Below are 19,465 nucleotides of genomic sequence, written 5' to 3' on the forward strand. Positions count from 1 at the left end.
GTTGCAGCCCACACACGATCGAATAGTCTGACGGAATCAGTCCGTCGGACTTTGGATGTTGAAAAGTCCGCTCGTGTGTACGGGGCATAAGGAGGAAATAGAAGGGCTGTGTTATACATGTCTCTATTGGACACACACTGAACCTAAGGAAATGAACCCTAGTGCGATGGTACCACCCCCCCCCCCCCGTGACTACCAACCCCCTTTCTCCTGTACCCCCCTTCACCCTTCCCCCATTACATAACCTACCTTGTGATATCACTAGTTTATACGCTTCTCTATTTGTCTTTGCTTTCTTTTTTCGTTCTAATTGAGATACTGTTGCAACACTAATGCTACCTAATTGTATCAATGTTTGTATACATACCATTGTTGATAACATTTATAATTCTATGCTAATTGTAAACCTGAACATACTCTCAATAAAACCTTTTTTGACTGTGAAAAAAAGAAAGGATCCATGTAGGACTTACTGTGTTCAATGCATGGTGGACAAATGTATAGGCCCAGAAATCTGTCAGAGAGTACGAGTCGCCAAGAAATTTCTCTTTTATCCTCTCCCATGGACATTTCCGTTCAGTCTCCCATTTAATTTGCTCACGTAACTGATTCTCCAGATCTTCCATACATGAAAAGTCTGACCAGTTTTTTTTCGAATATAGGGAGGACATACACCTGGAACGTTAAAATAGTAAGTTGAATGTTTGATAGGCAAGATATTAATTCAACATGCTTTGTCTGGATGAGAATGGTTCTTCATTTTTTGTCTAATCATTTGATGTTCTGAGGCCATGTTGAAACGTCCCAGACTTCAAGTGGTTGAAGCAATCTCATGGCTGTAGCTCATAAGTTTGGTGTCAATTTTTTCAGCCAGTGTTCACCTATTTAGTAAAAGTGACCGAGGCAGCTCTACATCCTCCCGATCATTTCAGATGTACGCTACATACACAATGCAGGGTTCATAAGTGAACAATGTACAGGGCACATGACTCAGGAGTGCACTATGTACAGGGTGCAGGGTTCAGGAGTGCACTACATACAGGGAGCAGAGCTCAGGAGTGTACTATATACAGGGAGCAGGGCTCAGGAGTGTGCTATGTACAAGGTGAAAAGCTCAGGAGTGTGTAATGTACAGGCTTCAAGGCTCAGAAGTGCACTACACAAAGAGTGCGGGGTTCAGGAGTACACCATGTACAAGCCGCAAGACTCAGGTGTGTGCTATGTACAGGGTTCATGAGTACAATATTTACATGGCGCAGGACTCACAAGTACGCTATGTACAGTGTGCAGGGCCCAGAAGTGTGTTTTGGACAGGGTGCCGGGTTTGGGAGTGCACTATGTACAGGACTTAGGAGTGTGCTATGTACAGGGTGCAGAGTTCAGAAATACACTATGTACAGGGTGCAATGTTCATGAGTGCACTATGTACAGGGTGCAATATTCAAGAGTGCATTATATACAGGGCACAAGACTCAGGAGTATGCTATGTACATGGTGCAAGGCTCAGGAGTGTGCTATGTACATTGTCCAGGGTTCAGGAGTACAATATGTACAGGGTGAAGGACATCTTTTTTGCTTGAAAGCTCCACTCAAAAATGCGATTTTGATTGTTTCTTTTTTCTGCCTGTAAGAGCATACGCCCGAAGAAGCCTGAAAAAGCCATAGTGTGCATGGACATATTGGCTAACATGGAGGGGTGTTTCCAGGCAGAAAAAAAATGAGAGCTCATAAAAGCTCAAAAGCTTGTAGGAGCCGCTTCTTTGATCTGCAGTGTGCATGAGCCCTTAATGTGTGTGAAAAATGTAAAAAATATTTTCGGTGGCAAAAAAAAAAAAAAAAAATTGCTGTTATGTTATGCAGTTAACAAATTGCTTTATAAATTGTTATAATGTATATATACCATGTTGATCCAGATATCCCAGCCATGTATGTAGCGGCACCTAAAAGGTTGAGTTCAGACAGTTTGGAAATCGTTCCCAGAAAACCAACCATGGCACGGAGTCCACCCCCCGATCCCAAGACCGCGATTACAGGAGGGTCACAATTCTTCAGAAAAAAAGAAAGAAATGATGATCACTATAAGTTATGTTACAGATGGAATATGTAGCATGTGCATCCACAGAACATTTTTTCAGGGGGGGCATCATTTTAAGTTCCCCCATGCTCTGATCCTTTTCAACAATGTCATTATAACATTAGAACAGTCAGAGATTGCAGACAAGGCACAAGAGATGATCAGAGACTGCATACATGACACAAAACACTGTAAGAGACTGTATACATGTGGATGGTGGCAGAGAGAGACAGAGGGAGGTGACAGAGAGAGACAGAGGGGGGTGACAGAGAGAGACAGAGGGAGGTGACAGAGAGAGACAGAGGGGGGTGACAGAGAGAGACAGAGGCGGTGACAGAGAGAGACAGAGGGGGGTGACAGAGAGAGACAGAGGGGTTGAAAGAGAGAGACAGAGGGGGGGTGACAGAGAGCGACAGCGGGGGTGAGAGAGAGAGGAGAGAGAGAGACAGAGGGGGGTTCACCGAGAGAGACAGAGGGGGTTGACAGAGAGAGACAGAGGGGGTTGACAGAGAGAGACAGAGGGGGTGAAAGAGAGAGACAGAGGGGGGTTCACTGAGAGAGACAGAGGGGGTTGACAGAGAGAGACAGAGGGGGGTTGACAGAGAGAGACAGAGGGGGTAAAAGCGAGAGATAGAGGGGGGTGACAGAGGGGGGTGACAGAGAGAGACAGAGGGGGTGACAGAGAGAGACAGAAGGGGTGAAAGAGAGAGACAGAGGGGGGTGACAGAGAGAGACAGCGGGGGTGAGAGAGAGAGACAGAGGGGGGTTCACCGAGAGAGACAGAGGGGGTTGACAGAGAGAGACAGAGGAGGTTGACAGAGAGAGACAGAGGGGGTGAAAGAGAGAGACAGAGGGGGGTTCATTGAGAGAGACAGAGGGGGTTGACAGAGAGAGACAGAGGGGGTTGACAAAGAGAGACAGAGGGGGGTTGACAGAGAGAGACAGAGGGGGTGAAAGCGAGAGACAGAGGGGGGTGACAGAGGGGGGTGACAGAGAGACAGAGGGGGGTGACAGAGAGAGACAGAGGGGCGACAGAGAGGGACAGCGGGGGGTGACAGAGGGGGCGACAGAGAGAGACAGAGAGAGACAGAGGGGGGACAGAGAGAGATGGGGGGTGACAGAGAGAGACAGGGGGGGATGATAGAGAGAGACAGAGGGGGGTGACAGAGACAGACAGAGGGGGGTGACAGAGACAGACAGAGGGGGTGACAGAGAGAGAGACAAAGGAGGGTGACCGAGAGACAGAGGGGGTGACAGAGAGAGACAGAGGGGGGTTCGCAGAGAGAGACAGAGGGGGTTGACAGAGAGAGACAGAGGGGGGTTACAGAGAGAGACAGAGGGGGTGAAAGAGAGAGACAGAGGGGGGTGACAGAGAGAGACAGCGGGGGTGACAGAGAGAGACAGCGGGGGGTGACAGAGAGAGACAGAGGGGGGACAGAGAGAGAGATGGGGGTGACAGAGAGAGACAGAGGGGGGTTACAGAGAGAGACAGTGGGAGGGTGACAGAAGGGGTATAATGAAATGTTTCACACTCTGCTTAAGTGCTTTTGTCATACACCGTTTCCTCCCAGCCTGACTATAGATATCAAATATTCCAACTGCTGACAACCACAAACAAGGCAATACTCATTTGGTTGCTCACTATGAACTGTTTATTAGAACAAGAATACAGTCTTAGCCCTTGTAGACACGGTCGGAGATTCCGACAGAATGTGTCCGATCGGACCGTTTTGTCGGATAATCCGACTGTGTGTGGTCTTCATCGGACTGTTTCCGTCAGAGTATCCGACGGACCAAGTTTTCCAACTTGTCTGTAAAATTTTCCGACAACATGTGTAGAGAATTCTGATCGGCTAAAGTGCCACGCATGCTCAGATCAAATTCCTACACCAAAGCTATTGGCTGCTAGCATGAACGTAGTCCCGTTGTAACGAAATAACATCATCACGGTCTGAACGATCGGATTTTACGACAACTTTGTCCGACCGTGTGTATGCAATGGTTTCAGACAAAATCCGACGGATTTGGTTGTCGGAATGTCCGACCGTGTGTACAAGGGCTCATATACATTTGAAGAGGAGGTCCCCCCCCCTCCTGTCCAAATTATCATAACAATACACTTGCAACCAAAAACATAAATTAACATGAGCTAATTAGCTAATCCTTTAAAGCAGCCAACTTGACTCCATGCCCACCTGGCCATTGTTGTTATTAATCAGGATTTCACTACAGGTCAGACTTGTTGTCACCGAGCTTCACACATTATGATAGGACACCTTCTCACAATAACAGGAGCTCCAGTAGGAGTCGGCCCATCTCCTACATTGTACAGAGGCCAATGTGATCAGCTCTTAATTAACATGTCGAGTTCCGAATCAAACAAACCAAGAATAGTTTTTATATATATCCTGGTACATATTGTGGATAAATATTACTGTCCCATTTTAAGTAATCCAAGCCACATTTTCTCAGTCACCCTGTGCCCCTAATGGACACTGGGTGACTTAGACATAGGAGGTACATAGGAAGCTGAAACATGGGTTTCCCAACCTCTCCAAGGGATTCTGGGTTCAACAGGCCCTCTTGGAGTGACAGAGACAGATGGGAGGATAGAGAAAGAGACAAAGGGGGGGGGGTGACAGAGAGAGACAGGGGGGGGGTGACAGAGAAAGACAGAGGGGATGAGAGAGAAAGGGGGGTCAGAGAGAGACCACTAGTCCTGTCTGGAGTCCCTCTAGTGCCCCTATGTCCCAGTGGTGTGCATAAGGCTCAGTACCGTACCTTGCATGCCAGTAGGATATCCTTGACGGTCAGAAGCTGGCAAGACCCATTTTCATTCTGGGTGAGGACAGGAGGCACTTTGTTCCTTCGATCAGATCTATGATGTGACATGGAGCGGTCCCTGGCTGCTTGCATTTCCTGCCCATCCTTGTTCTCTGAACCTCTGGTCAGTCTGTCCTCCAGGCCTGGGAGCAGTGAGGAGGTTTAAGGAGTTCAAGGGTTCCAGGCTCTGGGAGGTGCCGGGGATGCTGTGCCTGCTGTTCCTGCTGTTCCTGGCATCTTGCTGCTCTCCTTTCCCGCAGCCTCCGTTTCCTGGGCCGCTTGCTCATGCATAGACTGGGTGATATCATCCTGCCCACCCTTTGAGGCCTCCGCTATCCCGCTCCTGGCACCAGCTGTCACCGGCCCTGCTAAACTGTGTACAAGTGTGAGCAGGGCTGACCGGCAGCGCTAGGATAAAGGACTGAGTGGGGAACCCCCGACTTAATCTCGGATTCCAAGTGCCCCCTTGCCCCTACCTGCGGATGCCCATATGTATTGGGCAGTAATAAGAAATTAACACAGCATCATGTGGGGTACATGTATGGAATAACGTAACAACATGTGGAGATATCTAATAGTAGAAGGCTAAAGGGAAAGCTCACTTATACGAAGGTCACTTGGTCAATTTACACGGCTGTTTTTGGTTGTTCAGCATCAAGTTTACAAGACAAATACTAGAAAATCTTTACCTCTCCAACATTCATGCCTAAGGATGAAAGCGTCTCCTTTACTTTTATCTTCCTTGCATTGATGGATTTGGGTTCCCCTTCTGATCTGTTAAGTGGACAAAAAACAAACAAAAAAAGCACATGACAAAAATAAGTTTCTGTAGAGCCAAGACTTTTTCCTTCTGGATAGAGCAGGAAGTCATTATACTCCAGTCAGTGAGTGAATACAAATGTTGGGGTTTCCTCTGGAGGTTTCTAGGGGTTGTAGCCTATTGACCTCCCATTTAATGGGGCTTGTAGCCAGGTGCTGGATGATAGCAATATGGAAAAGGAGACATTTCTCTCCTTACAATCAGTTTACTTCCACTTCCTGCAGTTGTGCTTCACTACCCTCTCCAGCCAGCAGAGGGAGAACTATAGCCAGAAAAGCCAAGCCAGAACACAGAGGATCATGGGATTTGAAGCCCAAGAAATAAGCCATATTGTGGGTCTTATAGGCTCTTTGCACTATAATTCCCAAGAGATACTGGTGCATGAGAGCTGCTTTTCTGAAACTGCACAGCTATGTTCTTCCTCTTAACCATAGGGTAACAATGAGAGCACACTGTGGCGGCCCATCCATTAGGGGTGCCTGGGTGCCACCCCTCTCTCCTTCCCACCTTCTATTTGAACAATGGATAGAGTCATGCATAGCATGACTCTATCCACTGCCACAGCTGTCACCACATATTCAGGGGTCTGGGCCCTTTTAGGACGCCAGGCACCTGAATTTCAGTGGTGGGGGTGGTTTTTTGAAGCACCTGATTAGAGCCATTGCCTCTAATAGGCTTCAAAATAGGGTGGTTCGTGGCACAGAGTATTGCGCTACCAGTCCACTCAGGTGTTACACCAGCGAATGATAATTTGCTGTTGTAACACTGATTCTCAATCCGGCCAATCAGAAGCGGGTCTGATACCTGTTTTCCAATTTCCCGAAAAGAGAAGACTCCTGTTTGGCTGCCGAGGAGGAGGGAGGAAATGGAAGTCACTGATGCCATGGAGAGCTGCTGCTGAAGAGCAAGGGAAGAAGCCGGTGAAGCGCTGCATTGATGGGGTAAATGCACATCCGCCCACCACCCAACGTGGGGGTATATTGTTTTCCGCCACCCCCCCAAAAAAAATGACCACTTGCCACCACTGAGAGCACATCTGCTGAATACTGACAAGACTGTTGAGAGACCAGACCAATGGAGTCATCCAAGGCAGTGCAGCACAGACCACAGCTACAGCATCTGCCCTTTTGCTGCAGGGTGACCAGAGCATCACTGATCTTCTGCTTCCCACCACTGAATCTCTGGAGGCATTCTGTGGAGAGACTGAGGGCCCCCTCTTCCTACCTAGTTCACAGCCACACCAGAGACTGGTGAGAGGACCATACCCATTGTTCACACTGCTAGCAGGGACTGAGCTACTGGAGGCAGGACATTGAGTATACTGCACCTGTACCACACCTATGCCATATCATGTACAGGTGTAGGGGTGATACATATGTACAGGTGTAGGGGTGATACACATGTACAGGTGTAGGTGTTATACGTATGTACAGGTGTAGGGGTGATATGTATGCACAGGTGTAGGGGGTGATACGTATGTACAGGTGTAGGGGTGATACGTATGTACAGGTGTAGGGGTGATACGTATGTACAGGTTAGGGGTGAGCCAAACACCCCCCGGTTCGGTTCGCACCAGAACTTTCGAACGGACCGAAAATTTGTACAAACTTTAGAACCCCATTGAAGTCTATGGGACTCGAACGTTCGAAATTAAAAGTGCTAATTTTAACGGCTAATATGCAAGATACTGTCCTAAAAAGGGTTTGGGGACCTGGCTCCTGCCCCAGGGGACATGGGTCAATGCCTAAAATGTTTTTAAAAACGGCCGTTTTGGCGGGAGCACTGATTTTAATGATGATTAAAGTGAAAAAAAAAAGTGAAATATTCCTTTAAATATGGTGCCTGGGGGGTGTCTGTAGTATGCCTGTGAAGTGCCACGTGTTTCCCGTGTTTAGAACAGTCCCTGCACAAAATGACATTTAATGGAAAAAAAGTCATTTAAAACTGCTTGCGGTTTTAATGTAATATCTGGTTCCTGCAATATGGATGAAAATCATTGAGAAAAATGGTATGGGTAGCCCTCCCTGCCCATTACCATCCCCTTTGGGTCTTGTATGGATATTAAGGGGAACCCCGTACCCATATTAAAAAAAGGAAATACGTGTGGCCCCCAAGCCCTATATACTCAGAACAGCAGTATACAGGCGGTGCAAACAAGACAGGGACTGTGTAGGTTTGTTGTGTTAAGTTGAATCTGTTTGTAATTTTCAACTGGTACATTTTTAAAGTGTAGCTCCAGTCAAAAAATCTATTTTTAAGCTTTTTGGAAAACATAGGGAAGGGTTATCACCCCTGTATAATTTGTTTTGCCGTCCGTCTTTTTTCATCTCACTTCCTGTTGTCTCCTTCCGTTTGCAAGTAGGAGACGTTTGTAAGTTGGATGTTTGAAAGTAGGGGCCTGCCCTATATGCTCTACAGAAATGGCGGAACAAGGTGTTGGTGTTGCCACAACATTGTAAGCCCTCAAAGTGACTCTTGGTGGGCGTTGGAGCGCCCTGCTGTGAACAATTATATCAAGAATTGTAATTACATGCCATTGTTGAACAGTGGTAGAAAAAATGGGCCTTTGGTGGTTGTGGTGCTGGTGCCACAACACTATAAGTCCTCACAGTTACTCTCGGTGGGCACAGGAACAGGCCCTGCTGTGAAATATTATATGAAGAATTGTAATTACATGCCCCTGTTAAACAGGGGCTGAAAAATTGGGCCTTAGGCACTGGTGCTGGTGCCACGACACTGCAACCTCTCCCATATACTCTAGTTGTAGTGCAGGAATGAGCCCGGCTGCAAAGCATTGCATCAAAAATTGTAATTAAACGCCCCTGTTAAACAGGGGCTGAAAAATTGGGCTGGTGGCATCACCCAGAACCAAAAATGTTCTTCCAACATATCAGCGGAGGAGGAAGAGGATAGACAATCAACCTAACAGGACAGGCACTCAGCATCAGCATAGGCAGTCTTGAAGGGATGTGATATTTAAAAAAAAAAATATTCGGTTACATCAGCTTCAGGTGCTTGGTAGCTGTGGGTGATCCAAGACTGATTCATCTTGATGATGGTCAGTCGATCAACTGAGTCGGTGAACAGGCGCACCCTGTGATCGGTAACAAAGCCACCAGCAGCACTGAAGGTGCGTTCCGAAAGAACACTGGATGCAGGACAGGCCAGTAGCTCAATTGCATACTGTGCAAGCTCTGGCCAGTGATCCATCCTCAAGACCCAGTAAGCCAGAGGATTTTCGGTGGGAAAGGTGTCCAAGTCTGACCTTGCCCTAGGTATTCCTGCATCATGTAAATCAGACGCTGGCGATGGTTGCTGAAACCGATCATACCTTGGGGCTCGGTCAGACGGCCACCTTCTCCACCACTCCTTCTGACCGATGCCTCAGCAACACGTTGTCCAGGACCAGGAGTTTGTAACCTCCCAGTCTCTGGGAACGCATTGCACAGACCTTTCTGCAAGGCCTCCTGGAGATGTCTCATCCTCTGCTCCCTCTGTGATGGCAAGATAAGGTCGGCAACCTTACCCTTGTACCATGGATCAAGGAGAGTGGCAAGCCAGTAATGGTCCCTCTCCTTGATCCGAAGAATACGAGGATCCTTCCGCAGGCTTTGCAGGATCAGGGAGGCCATGCAGCGTAGGTTAGCTGAGGCATTCGGTCCAGAGTCCTCTGGGTCACTAAGGACAACATGTTCCGCAGCTACCTCCTCCCAGCCACGTACAAGTCCATGGGTTTCTTGGGACTGTAAATCATCCCTACAAGACTGCTGCTGCTGCTGCTGCTGCTGATGCTGAGTGCCAGCCTCCACCTCCATGCTGACACAATCATCCTCCTCATCCTCTTCCTGTGTGATGGGTGGCACAGCAGGAACACTGTCTGGATAAAGGGGGCCTTGAGAGGCAAGGAAGTCCTCCTCTCCCTGCCTCTGTTCTGCCTCTGTGCCCTGTCCATTATTCCACGCAGCGTATGCTCCAAGAGGTGGACAAGAGGTACAGTGTCCCTGATGCATGCACTGTCACTGCTCACCATCCTTGTGGCCTCCTCAAATGGTGACAGGACAGTGCATGCATCCCTGATCATGCCCCAATGGCGTGGTGAGAAAAAACCGAGCTCCCCTGACCCTGTCCTGATGCCGTAGTCGCACAGGTACTCATTGCTGGCCCTCTGCTGCATGTGCAGCCGCTGCAGCATGGCCAACGTTGAGTTCCACCTGGTGGGCATGTCACATATAAGGCGGTTCTTGGGCCGGTTCAAATCCTTTTGGAGCTCAGCCAGCCGAGCACAGGCATTAAATGATTGGCAGAAATGCACACAGACTTTCCTGGCCTGCTTCAGGACATCCTGTAAGCCCGGGTACCTGCCCAAGAACTGCTGCACCACCAGGTTAAGGACGTGAGCCACACAGGGCACATGGGTCAGTTGTGCCTGTCGGAGGGCGGAGAAAAGGTTGGTGCCATTGTCGCAAACCACCATTCCTGGCTTAAGCTGGCGTGGCATCAACCACCTCTCGGCCTGCCCCTGCAGAGCTGACAAAACATCTGCCTCAGTGTGGCTCCTGTCCCCCAAACAAACCAGCGCAAGCAGGGCATGTCATCGTTTTGCCTGCGTACTTGCGTAGCCCCTGGAACGCCTACGGAGCACCGCTGGTTCTGAGTACAGAGCACTGGAAGAGGCCATGGAGGAAGAAGAAGAGGAGGGGGTGGAGGAGAGAGGTGTGTCACAACCAATAGTAGCATTTTGGAGGCGTGGTGGCGGAACAACCTCCAACACTACTGCACCTTGTCCTGCATCCTTCCCAGCTGCCAGAAGAGTGACCCAATGGCCCGTGAAAGACCGGTCCCGTCCCTGTCCATGCCTGCTGGACCATGAGTCAGCGGTAATATGCACCTTACCGCTGACCACCCTGTCCAGCGAGGCAAGGACATTGCCTTCCACATGCCGGTAGAGAGCCGGAATCGCCTTCCGTGAGAAAAAGTGGCGTTTGGGGACCTGCCACTGAGGAACCGCACATTGTACAAACTCACGGAAGGGGGCCAAGTCTACCAACTGAAAAGGCAGCAGTTGAAGTGCTAGCAATTTAGCCAAGCTAGCATTCAACCGCTGGGCATGTGGATGGCTGGGAGTGAACTTCTTTTGCCGGTCCAGCAGCTGGGGCAGGGACATTTGCCTGCTATAATTGGACGTGGGTGTATTGCTAGCAGAGTGCCCGGAAGCACTTGGCTGTGACACACCTAATTCTACACCTTCATTCCTCTCAGAGCAGGTTTCAGAGAGGACTGAAGGTCTAGTGGGGTTGGAGATGCCAGCTGATGAGGAGTAAGGAGAGGTCCGCTTTGTTCTTTGGTGTGGGTCTTTGAGGTACGCTTGCCAACGAGCTGCATGGCAGGTCAACATATGTCTGGTCAAGCATGTGATGCCCAAGTGGCTGATGTTTTGGCCACACGAGATGCGCTTGAGACATATGTTGCAAATAGCAGAGGTGCAATCTGATGCACTCATCTCAAAAAAGGCCCACACCAAAGAACTTTTAGAATAACACGCAGAGGCAGCGCCCTGCACAGGCAGAGCTCTGCGGTGTGATTCATTCGGTGTGCTGCCTCTAAGCTGGCCCCCGGAGGGCATCCTGCCTCGTTGGACATGTGCCTCCTCCTCCTTTCTCCTACCAGGCACCCACGTGGAGTCAGTGCCCTCATCATCCCCTCCCTCTTCATCGCTGGAGCAAACCTGGCAGTATGCTGCAGCTTGTGGAACATGACTGCCAGATTGCTGTCCTTCTTGAGCATCCCCTCTCTCTGAGCTCACGCTACTGCCTTCCTCTAGCTGAGTATCATCATCAGAGCCTACAAAACACTGGGAATCCTTCTGAAGCATGTACCCAACACTGTGCTCAAAGAGTTCAGGAGACTCCTCAGGAGGACGTGGTGGGTCTAGGGAATGAGTTACTGATGATGACATTGAGAGGAGGGAAGACGATGCATTGGCAGCTGCTTTGCTAGTACCCTGAGCCTGGGTGAGAGAGGATGAGGAGGATGAAGAGGGCTTGGTCATCCACTCTACCAAGTCATTGGCATGTTGCAGCTCAACATGTCCAGCTGCCAAAAAAGAAGGACAAGCGTGTCCCATGGCCATGTGCTGATGATGACAATGCACCACGTCCACGACCAGCACTGTTGTCTCTAGACACAGAGCCTACTTGCCCTCTTTTATCGGCTCGCGCCTGTCTGCCTCTCCTTGTTGGCCTTCAGGACATGGTAATGGCCTGAAGGGAGATGGGAAAACCAGCAATTGGGTAGTGTATATTGTGCTGGAGGCACACACAACACCCACTCCTGCAGATGGCAGATGGCTCAATTAGAGAAGAGCTATGTAGGTGGATATAACGGTGTATACTGCGGTCAGGGCACACAGACAGCACGCACAATCTCCTACAGCTGACTGCAAACTCTATTTAAAAAGAGCAAGATAGCTACCTATATAGGTGGATATAATGGTGTATACTGCACTACAGAAGAGCAAGAACGCAAAATCGGCCGATAACAAACGTTGTATACTGTGTTGAAGGTACACAGAACACCCACTAACTCCTACAGACGCCAACACACTACACAAGGCTGCCATGCTGGTGGCCTTATATAGTGTGGGGCGTGTACTACACAGCCTGAGCATCCTGCCTGTGGCCAATCATGGCTCTCCTCGCTGCCGGCGCTGTGATTGGCCAAGAATGCGGGGTCACAGTGCATGCTTGGCCAATCATGAGCCAGCAATGCACTGCGATGGCGCAGTGCATTGTGGGCCGTGAGCGCTACACAAATTTGGAGCGAACGGCCCATAATGTTTGGAATTCGCTGAACGTGCAGACAGCCGATGTTCGAGTCGAACGTATGTTCGACTCGAACACGAAGCTCATCCCTAGTACAGGTGTAGGGGTAATATGTATGTACAACTGTAGGAGAGCCATTTGTTTACAGGAGTGGAGGACTTATGTGTGTACAGGTGAGAGGGGGGCGGAGTATATACAAGTGTGAGGGGGGCAGGGTTGCCAGCTTTCAGTAAATTTATGAACAGTTTGTAAAACATATAATTTTTGCATCTCTTCATGATTGTCCGGTATGGACATGCAGTCTACATGTCCATAATGGACATTCATGGACATATTCATATTTTTTGGCCAAAATATAATTCCTAACTGGTATATTTTGAAATCACTGAAGACTTGGAATACACTTTTCTTTTTAATATACTAATTTGTAAGTGTGAAACCTCCTTTCACTGACACTCCCAGCAGTTCACATAGGGCAGTGTGAACTGCCGCCGGGAGGCATGCGATGCGGGAACCCGCCGCGCATTCGTGGCGTTCCCACATCGCTCCAGTGTGAACCCAGCCTAATAAGCGATCGTTTTTCTGATCACTGTATTGGTTGGTTAGTTATTTTTTTTATAGTTTCAGGGCACCCACCATTTATTACCTAGTCTCACTAGTGTACCCCTAAATTTAGGGGTGTCTCCTTTCCAAAATGGGGTCATTTGGGGGGGGTTTGTGCCATCTTGGCATTTTATGGCCTTCAAAACTGTAACGCCCTTAGAAAGCCTGAAGGCGGTGCTTGGTTTTCGGGGCCCTGTACGCGGCTAGGCTCCCAAAAAGTCCCACATATGTGGTATCCCCGTACTCAGGAGAAGCAGCAGAATTTATTTTGGGGTGTCATTTCACATATGCCCATGGCATGCGTGAGCAATATATCATTTAGTGACAACTTTGTGAAAAAAAAAAAAAAAAAGTGTGTAATTTTCCCGCAACTTGTGGCAAAATATAAAATATTCCATGGACTCAACATGCCTCTCAGCAAATAGCTTGGGGTGTCTACTTTCTAAAATGGGGTCATTTGTGGGGGTTTTGTGCCATCTTGGCATTTTATGGCCTTCAAAACTGTAATAGGTAGTGAGGAGTGAAGTCAAATATTTACGCCCTTAGAAAACCTGAAGGCGGTGCTTGGTTTTCGGGGCCCCGTACGTGGCTAGGCTCCCAAAAAGTCCCACATATGTGGTATCCCCGTACTCAGGAGAAGCAGCAGAATTTATTTTGGGGTGTCATTTCACATATGCCCATAGCATATGTGAGCAATATATCATTTAGTGACAACTTTGTGTAAAAAAAAAAAAAAAAAAAATTATTTTTTGTCATTATTCAATCGCTTGAGGCAAAAAAATAAAATATTCAATGGGCTCAACATGCCACTTATCAATTTCCTTAGGGTGTCTACTTTCCAAAATGGGGTCATTTGGGGGGGGTTTGTACTGCCCTGCCATTTTAGCACCTCAAGAAATGAGATAGGCAGTCGTAAACTAAAAGCTGCGTAAATTGCAGAAAACGTACCTTAGTTTGTAGATGTGACAACTTTTGCGCAAACCAATAAATATACAATTATTGACTTTTTTTTTACCAAAGACATGTGGCTGAATACATTTTGGCCTAAATGTATGACTAAAATTGAGTTTATTGGATTTTTCTAATAACAAAAAGTAGAAAATATCATTTTTTTTCAAAATTTGCGGTCTTTTTACGTTTATATCGCAAAAAATAAAAATCGCAGAGGCAATCAAATACCATCAAAAGAAAGCTCTATTTGTGGGAAGAAAAGGACGCAAATTTTGTTTGGGTACAACATTGCATGACCGCGCAATTACCAGTTAAAGCAGCGCAGTGCCAAATTGTAAAAAGACCTCTGGTCATTTACCAGCAAAATGGTCCGGTCTGAAGGTGGTTAAAGCAATCCACTGAGCTGGCCAGAACCACCTCTGCAGGGAGTATATTCCACATTTTCACAGCTCTTACTGTGAAGAAACCTTTCCGTATTTGGAGATGAAATCTCTTTTGTTCTAGACGTAAAGAGTGCCCCCTTGTCCTCTTTGTTGACTGTAAAGTGAATAACTCGACACCAAGTTCCCTATATAGCCCCCTTATATATTTGTACATGTTGATCATATCCCCCCTTAATCTCCTCTTATCAAGAGTGAATAAATTCAGTTCCTCTAATCTTTCCTCATAGCTGAGCTCCTCCATGACTCTTATCAGTTTGGTTGCCCTTCTCTGCACTTTCTCCAGTTCCCCAATATCCTTTTTGAGAACTGGTGCCCAAAACTGAACTGCATATTCCAGATGAGGTCTTACTAATGATTTGTACAGAGGATATCTCTCTCTCTGGAGTCCATACCTCTCTTAATATAGGAAAGTACTTTGCTCACTTTGGAAACCGCAGCTTGGCATTGCATGCTATTATTGAGCTTATGATCCACCAAAACCACCCAGATCCTTCTCCACTATGGATCCCCCAGATCCTTCTCCACTATGGATCCCCCCCAGATCCTTCTCCACTATGGATTCCCCAGATCCTTCTCCACTATGGATTCCACCAGTTGTACTCCCCCTAGTATGTATGATGCATATTCTTAGCCCCCAATGCATAACTTTACATTTCTCAACATTAAACCTCATCTGCCACATAGTCGCCCAATCAGACAGAGCATTGAGGTCGGCTTGTAAATTGGAGACATCCTGTAAGGACGTTATTCCACTGCATTGCTTGGTGTCATCTGCAAAGATGGAAATGTTACTTTTGATCTCAGACCCAATATCATTTATAAAGATATTAAAAAGCAAGTGTCCCAGCACTGAACCTTGGGGTACACCACTGATAACCTTAGACCATTCAGAGTAAGAATCATTAACCACGACTCTCTGAATTCTGTCTTTTAGCCAGTTTTCTATCCATCTACAAACTGATGTTTCCAAACCTGTAGACTTTACATTACACATGAGCCGTGTGTGGGGAACTGTATCCAACGCTTTTGCAAAATCCAAGCATACCACTTCCACCGCTACCCCTCTGTTCAAGTATATCACGTCCACCGCCACCCCTCTGTCCAAGTATACCACGTCCACCGCCACCCCTCTGTCCAAGTATACCACGTCCACTGCCACCCCTCTGTCCAAGTATACCACGTCCACCGCTACCCCTCTGTCCAAGTATACCACGTCCACCGCCACCCCTCTGTCCAAGGTTTTACTTACCACCTCACAAAAAGAAATCAGGTTTGTCTGACAACTTCTGTCTTTCATGAATCCATGCTGTCTGTTGCTCAAAATAGTTTTTTCCAGCAAGAACTCATCTGTGTGGTCTTTTATTAATCCCTCCAGTATCTTCCCAACTATAGAAGTTAAACTAACGGGTCTATAATTACTTAGTAAAGACTTTGTTCCCTTTTTAAATATAGGCACCACATTGGCCCTGCGCCAATCCAGTGGTACTATTCCTGTCATTAATGAGTCCCTAAAAATTAGATACAATGGCTTTGAAATTACAGAGCTCAATTCTTTTAGGATCCGTGGGTGGATGCCATCAGGGCCAGGTGCTTTATCCACCTTTATTCTGTCCAAATATTTCTGGACCAGATCACTTATGAGCCATTGTGGATTTGGGGCTGCGTCAGTACCACCCCCATTATGGACATGCGCTCCCCCATGCTCCTTTGTATACACAGAGCTGAAGAAAGTGTTTAATAAGTTAGCCTTCTCTTTGTCCCCAGTCACCCACTCCAGATTATTTTGCAAAGGGCCTACGTGCTCAGACTTGACCTTTTTACTTTTAATATATTTGAAGAATTTTTTGGGGTTTGTCCTACTGTCTTTTGCAATCTGTCTTTCATTTTGAATTTTTGCATCCTTGATTTCCTTTTTACATATTCTATTATATTCCTTGTAACATTTAAATGACACTAGCGTTCCTTAATTTTTATATTTTTTGAAAGCTCTTTTTTTTATAGTTTATAGCTTTTTTAACTTTGGCCGTGAGCCACATCGGCTTTATTTTTAACCTTTTAAACTTATTGCCCATGGGAATATACTTTGCAGTGAGATCACAAACAAGCTTTTTGAAGAATTCCCATTTCTGTTCTGTGCCCATTGGTGCCAATATTCTCTCCCAGTCTAAGTCCTGGAGAGCAGCCCTCATCCTTGGAAAATTTGCTCTCTTGAAATTAAGTGTTTTTATCTTTCCCGTATGTGATTTTTGCTTACAGCTAACATCAAATGAAATCATGTTATGGTCACTGCTACCCAGATGTTCCTTTATCTGAACATTAGTAATACGTTCTGCATGGTTTGAGATTACCAGGTCCAACAGAGCATCATTCCTAGTTGGGGCCTCAATAAACTGTACCATAAAATTGTCCTGTAATAGGTTTACAAATTTTTGCCCTTTAACTGTCCCAGCAGTGCCATTACCCCAGTCAATTTCTGGGTAGTTAAAATCCCCCATTATTATCACTGTCCCAGCCCTTGCAGGCCTTTCTATCTGTGCAAGGAGCTGAGTCTCCACCTCCTCATTAACATTGGGTGGTCTATAACAAACTCCAATGATTAACTTTGAACTACGCCCATCTAAATGCAGTTCCACCCATAATGCTTCAGACTCATCACACTCTCCGTCCACCAGGTCCTCTTTCTCACTCGCTTTGAGATCACTTCTCACATACAGACAGACCCCTCCACCTTTCCTTTTTACTCTGTCTTTCCGAAAGAGTGCATAGCCAGGAATATTAATAGCCCAGTCATGTGAGGAATGAAGCCAAGTTTCAGCAATACCGATTACATCATAGCTCTCCTGATGCACCAGAGCTTCCAACTCACCTATTTTGCTTGTCAGACTTCTGGCATTGGCGAACAAACATTTTAACGTATTAATATATTTTGACCGGTCACATACTATCCTCTTGGGTGTTCAAAGATTACAACTAGGACTTGCTACTATATTTACCTTGGGTTTATGTGCTTTGGTTACCCCACCACTAATGCTCCTAATATTACCCTCTGGAATATGCTCCACGCTGACTATCTCTATCTCTGAACCCTCCCCCCCATCGCCTAGCCTGGCCCTTTGGGTCTTTAACTGACAATTGTGCGGTCGTGTGACGTTGGATCCAAACAAAATGTATGTCCTTTTTGTCAACACAAATAAATCTTTCTTTTGGTGGTGTTTCATCACCTCTGCGGTTTTCATTTTTTGCGCTATAAAACAAAAAAGATCGACAATTTTGAAAAAAAAACTTTTTTTTTTTTTTTTTTTTTTTTACTTTTTGCTATAATAATTATCCCCCCCAAAAAAAATCTTCATAAGTTTAGGCCAATATGTATTCTTCTTCATAATTTTGGTAAAAAATAAAAATCACAATAAGCGTATATTGGTTGGTTTGCACAAAAGTTATAGCGTCTTCAAAATAGGGGATAAATGTATGGCATTTATATGATATATATATTTTTTTTACTACCGTGTTTCCCTGAAAATAAGACATACCCCGAAAATAAGACCTAGCGTTATTTTCCAGGAAGGCTGCAATATAAACCCTACCCCAAAAATAAGCCCTAGTTTAAAATGCTTGTAAAATCCTAAAAGCCACTCTAATACAGTAGTATATAATGTACAATGTGTGTGTTTCTGTAATATAATTGCAGGGAATAGAGCTCCGGCGGGTACTTTGGACACGGCCAATCACAGATCGCTGTAAATGGCCAATCACAGCGGCCATTTACAGTGCGATCGTAGCTGCCAATGAGAGATGATCTCAAATGTAAACATATGAGATCATCTCTCATTGCCGGTGTTCTGTCTCTCCCTCCTCACACAGAGACAGCGTGTGAGGAGGGAGAGCGATCTGTGATTTAATTCAGTGAGTGTTTTACAGTGTTACAGTAGCCATCAGTGCCATCTGCCAGCCCCATCTGCCAGAGCCAGTCCCCTCTGCCAGTGCCATCTGCCAGTGCCATCTGCCAGTAGCAGTGCCATCTGCCACCAGTGCCATCTGCCAGTGCCACGTATCAGTGCCACCTGTCGTCAGTGCTATCTGTCAGTGCCACCTGTCTTGAGTGCCAAGTATCAGTGCCACCTGTGGTCAGTGTTACCAGCCACATCAGTGTCACCTTTGATCAGTGCCACCTGTTAGTGTCACCTGCTAGTGCCACCGGCCACATCAGTGTCACCTGTCAGTGTCATCTGCCACATCAGTGTCACATATCAGTACCATTTGTGATCACTAAGAATGTCACAAAGGTTATATTCAGCCAAGGAGGTATACGATATTCTTGCGGCCGACGAGAGCAACGGGGAGCTCTCTGTTTTGGATTCCTCCTCATATTCAGATTCTGAGTCTGACGTGGACTACGAGCCTGTCCTAAGCAGTGGTACAATGACAGCCTCAGAGGAGGAAGATGAGAGTCCACCCGTCAGACGAAGGAGTACTGGTGAGGAGGCAGTGCCATCCACCAGCACCTCAGTGCCATCCACCAGCACCGCAGTACATCGTCAAAGGCCACGTACCAGTGGGGTGTCATCTCAGCCCCAAAGGGTTAGGTCCCATGCCAGCCTTCCCTATTCCCTTCAGAACCCCTTGTGGCTTCCTACTAATTCAGGAGAAGCTAACGTTCCCCCTTTCACTGCACACCCAGGAGTTCATGGGGGCACAGAAAATTTTTCCCTGATTGGCTTTTTCCATTTAATTTTTACTGAGGACATGCTTGCATCGATTGTGGCCCAGTGCAACCTGCATGCCCAACAATTTATAGCAAGTAATCCAAAGTCCTCTTATGCCCGTCCCTATGAGTGGAGAGCCCTAACAGTGGAGGAGTTTACATTTTTTTTGGGCCTCACATTCTGTATGGGACTAACCAGAAAAAATGAATTACGTGCATATTGGTCAT

At 46.9% G+C, this 19,465-nt stretch overlaps 1 protein-coding gene across 1 annotated transcript in view; it reads right to left on the reverse strand.

The window, feature by feature from the left end:
* The window catches only part of LOC143957703 (cytosolic phospholipase A2 gamma-like), a 159,923-nt gene that overhangs the window by 128,489 nt on the left and 11,969 nt on the right, over window positions 1–19,465 (reverse strand). Inside the window, exons 3-5 of the mRNA XM_077467395.1 lie at window positions 5,587–5,671; window positions 1,901–2,046; window positions 474–675 (exon numbers count right to left, since the gene is read on the reverse strand). Of these exons, the coding sequence (XP_077323521.1) occupies window positions 474–675; window positions 1,901–2,046; window positions 5,587–5,671 (433 nt within the window). The remainder of the gene's footprint in view (window positions 1–473; window positions 676–1,900; window positions 2,047–5,586; window positions 5,672–19,465) is intronic.

This window comes from Lithobates pipiens, unplaced genomic scaffold (genome assembly GCF_037356315.1).
Source record: "Lithobates pipiens isolate NorthernLeopardFrog02 unplaced genomic scaffold, aLitPip1_a1.2 Scaffold_55, whole genome shotgun sequence".
In the NCBI taxonomy this organism is placed as follows: Eukaryota; Metazoa; Chordata; class Amphibia; order Anura; family Ranidae; genus Lithobates; species Lithobates pipiens.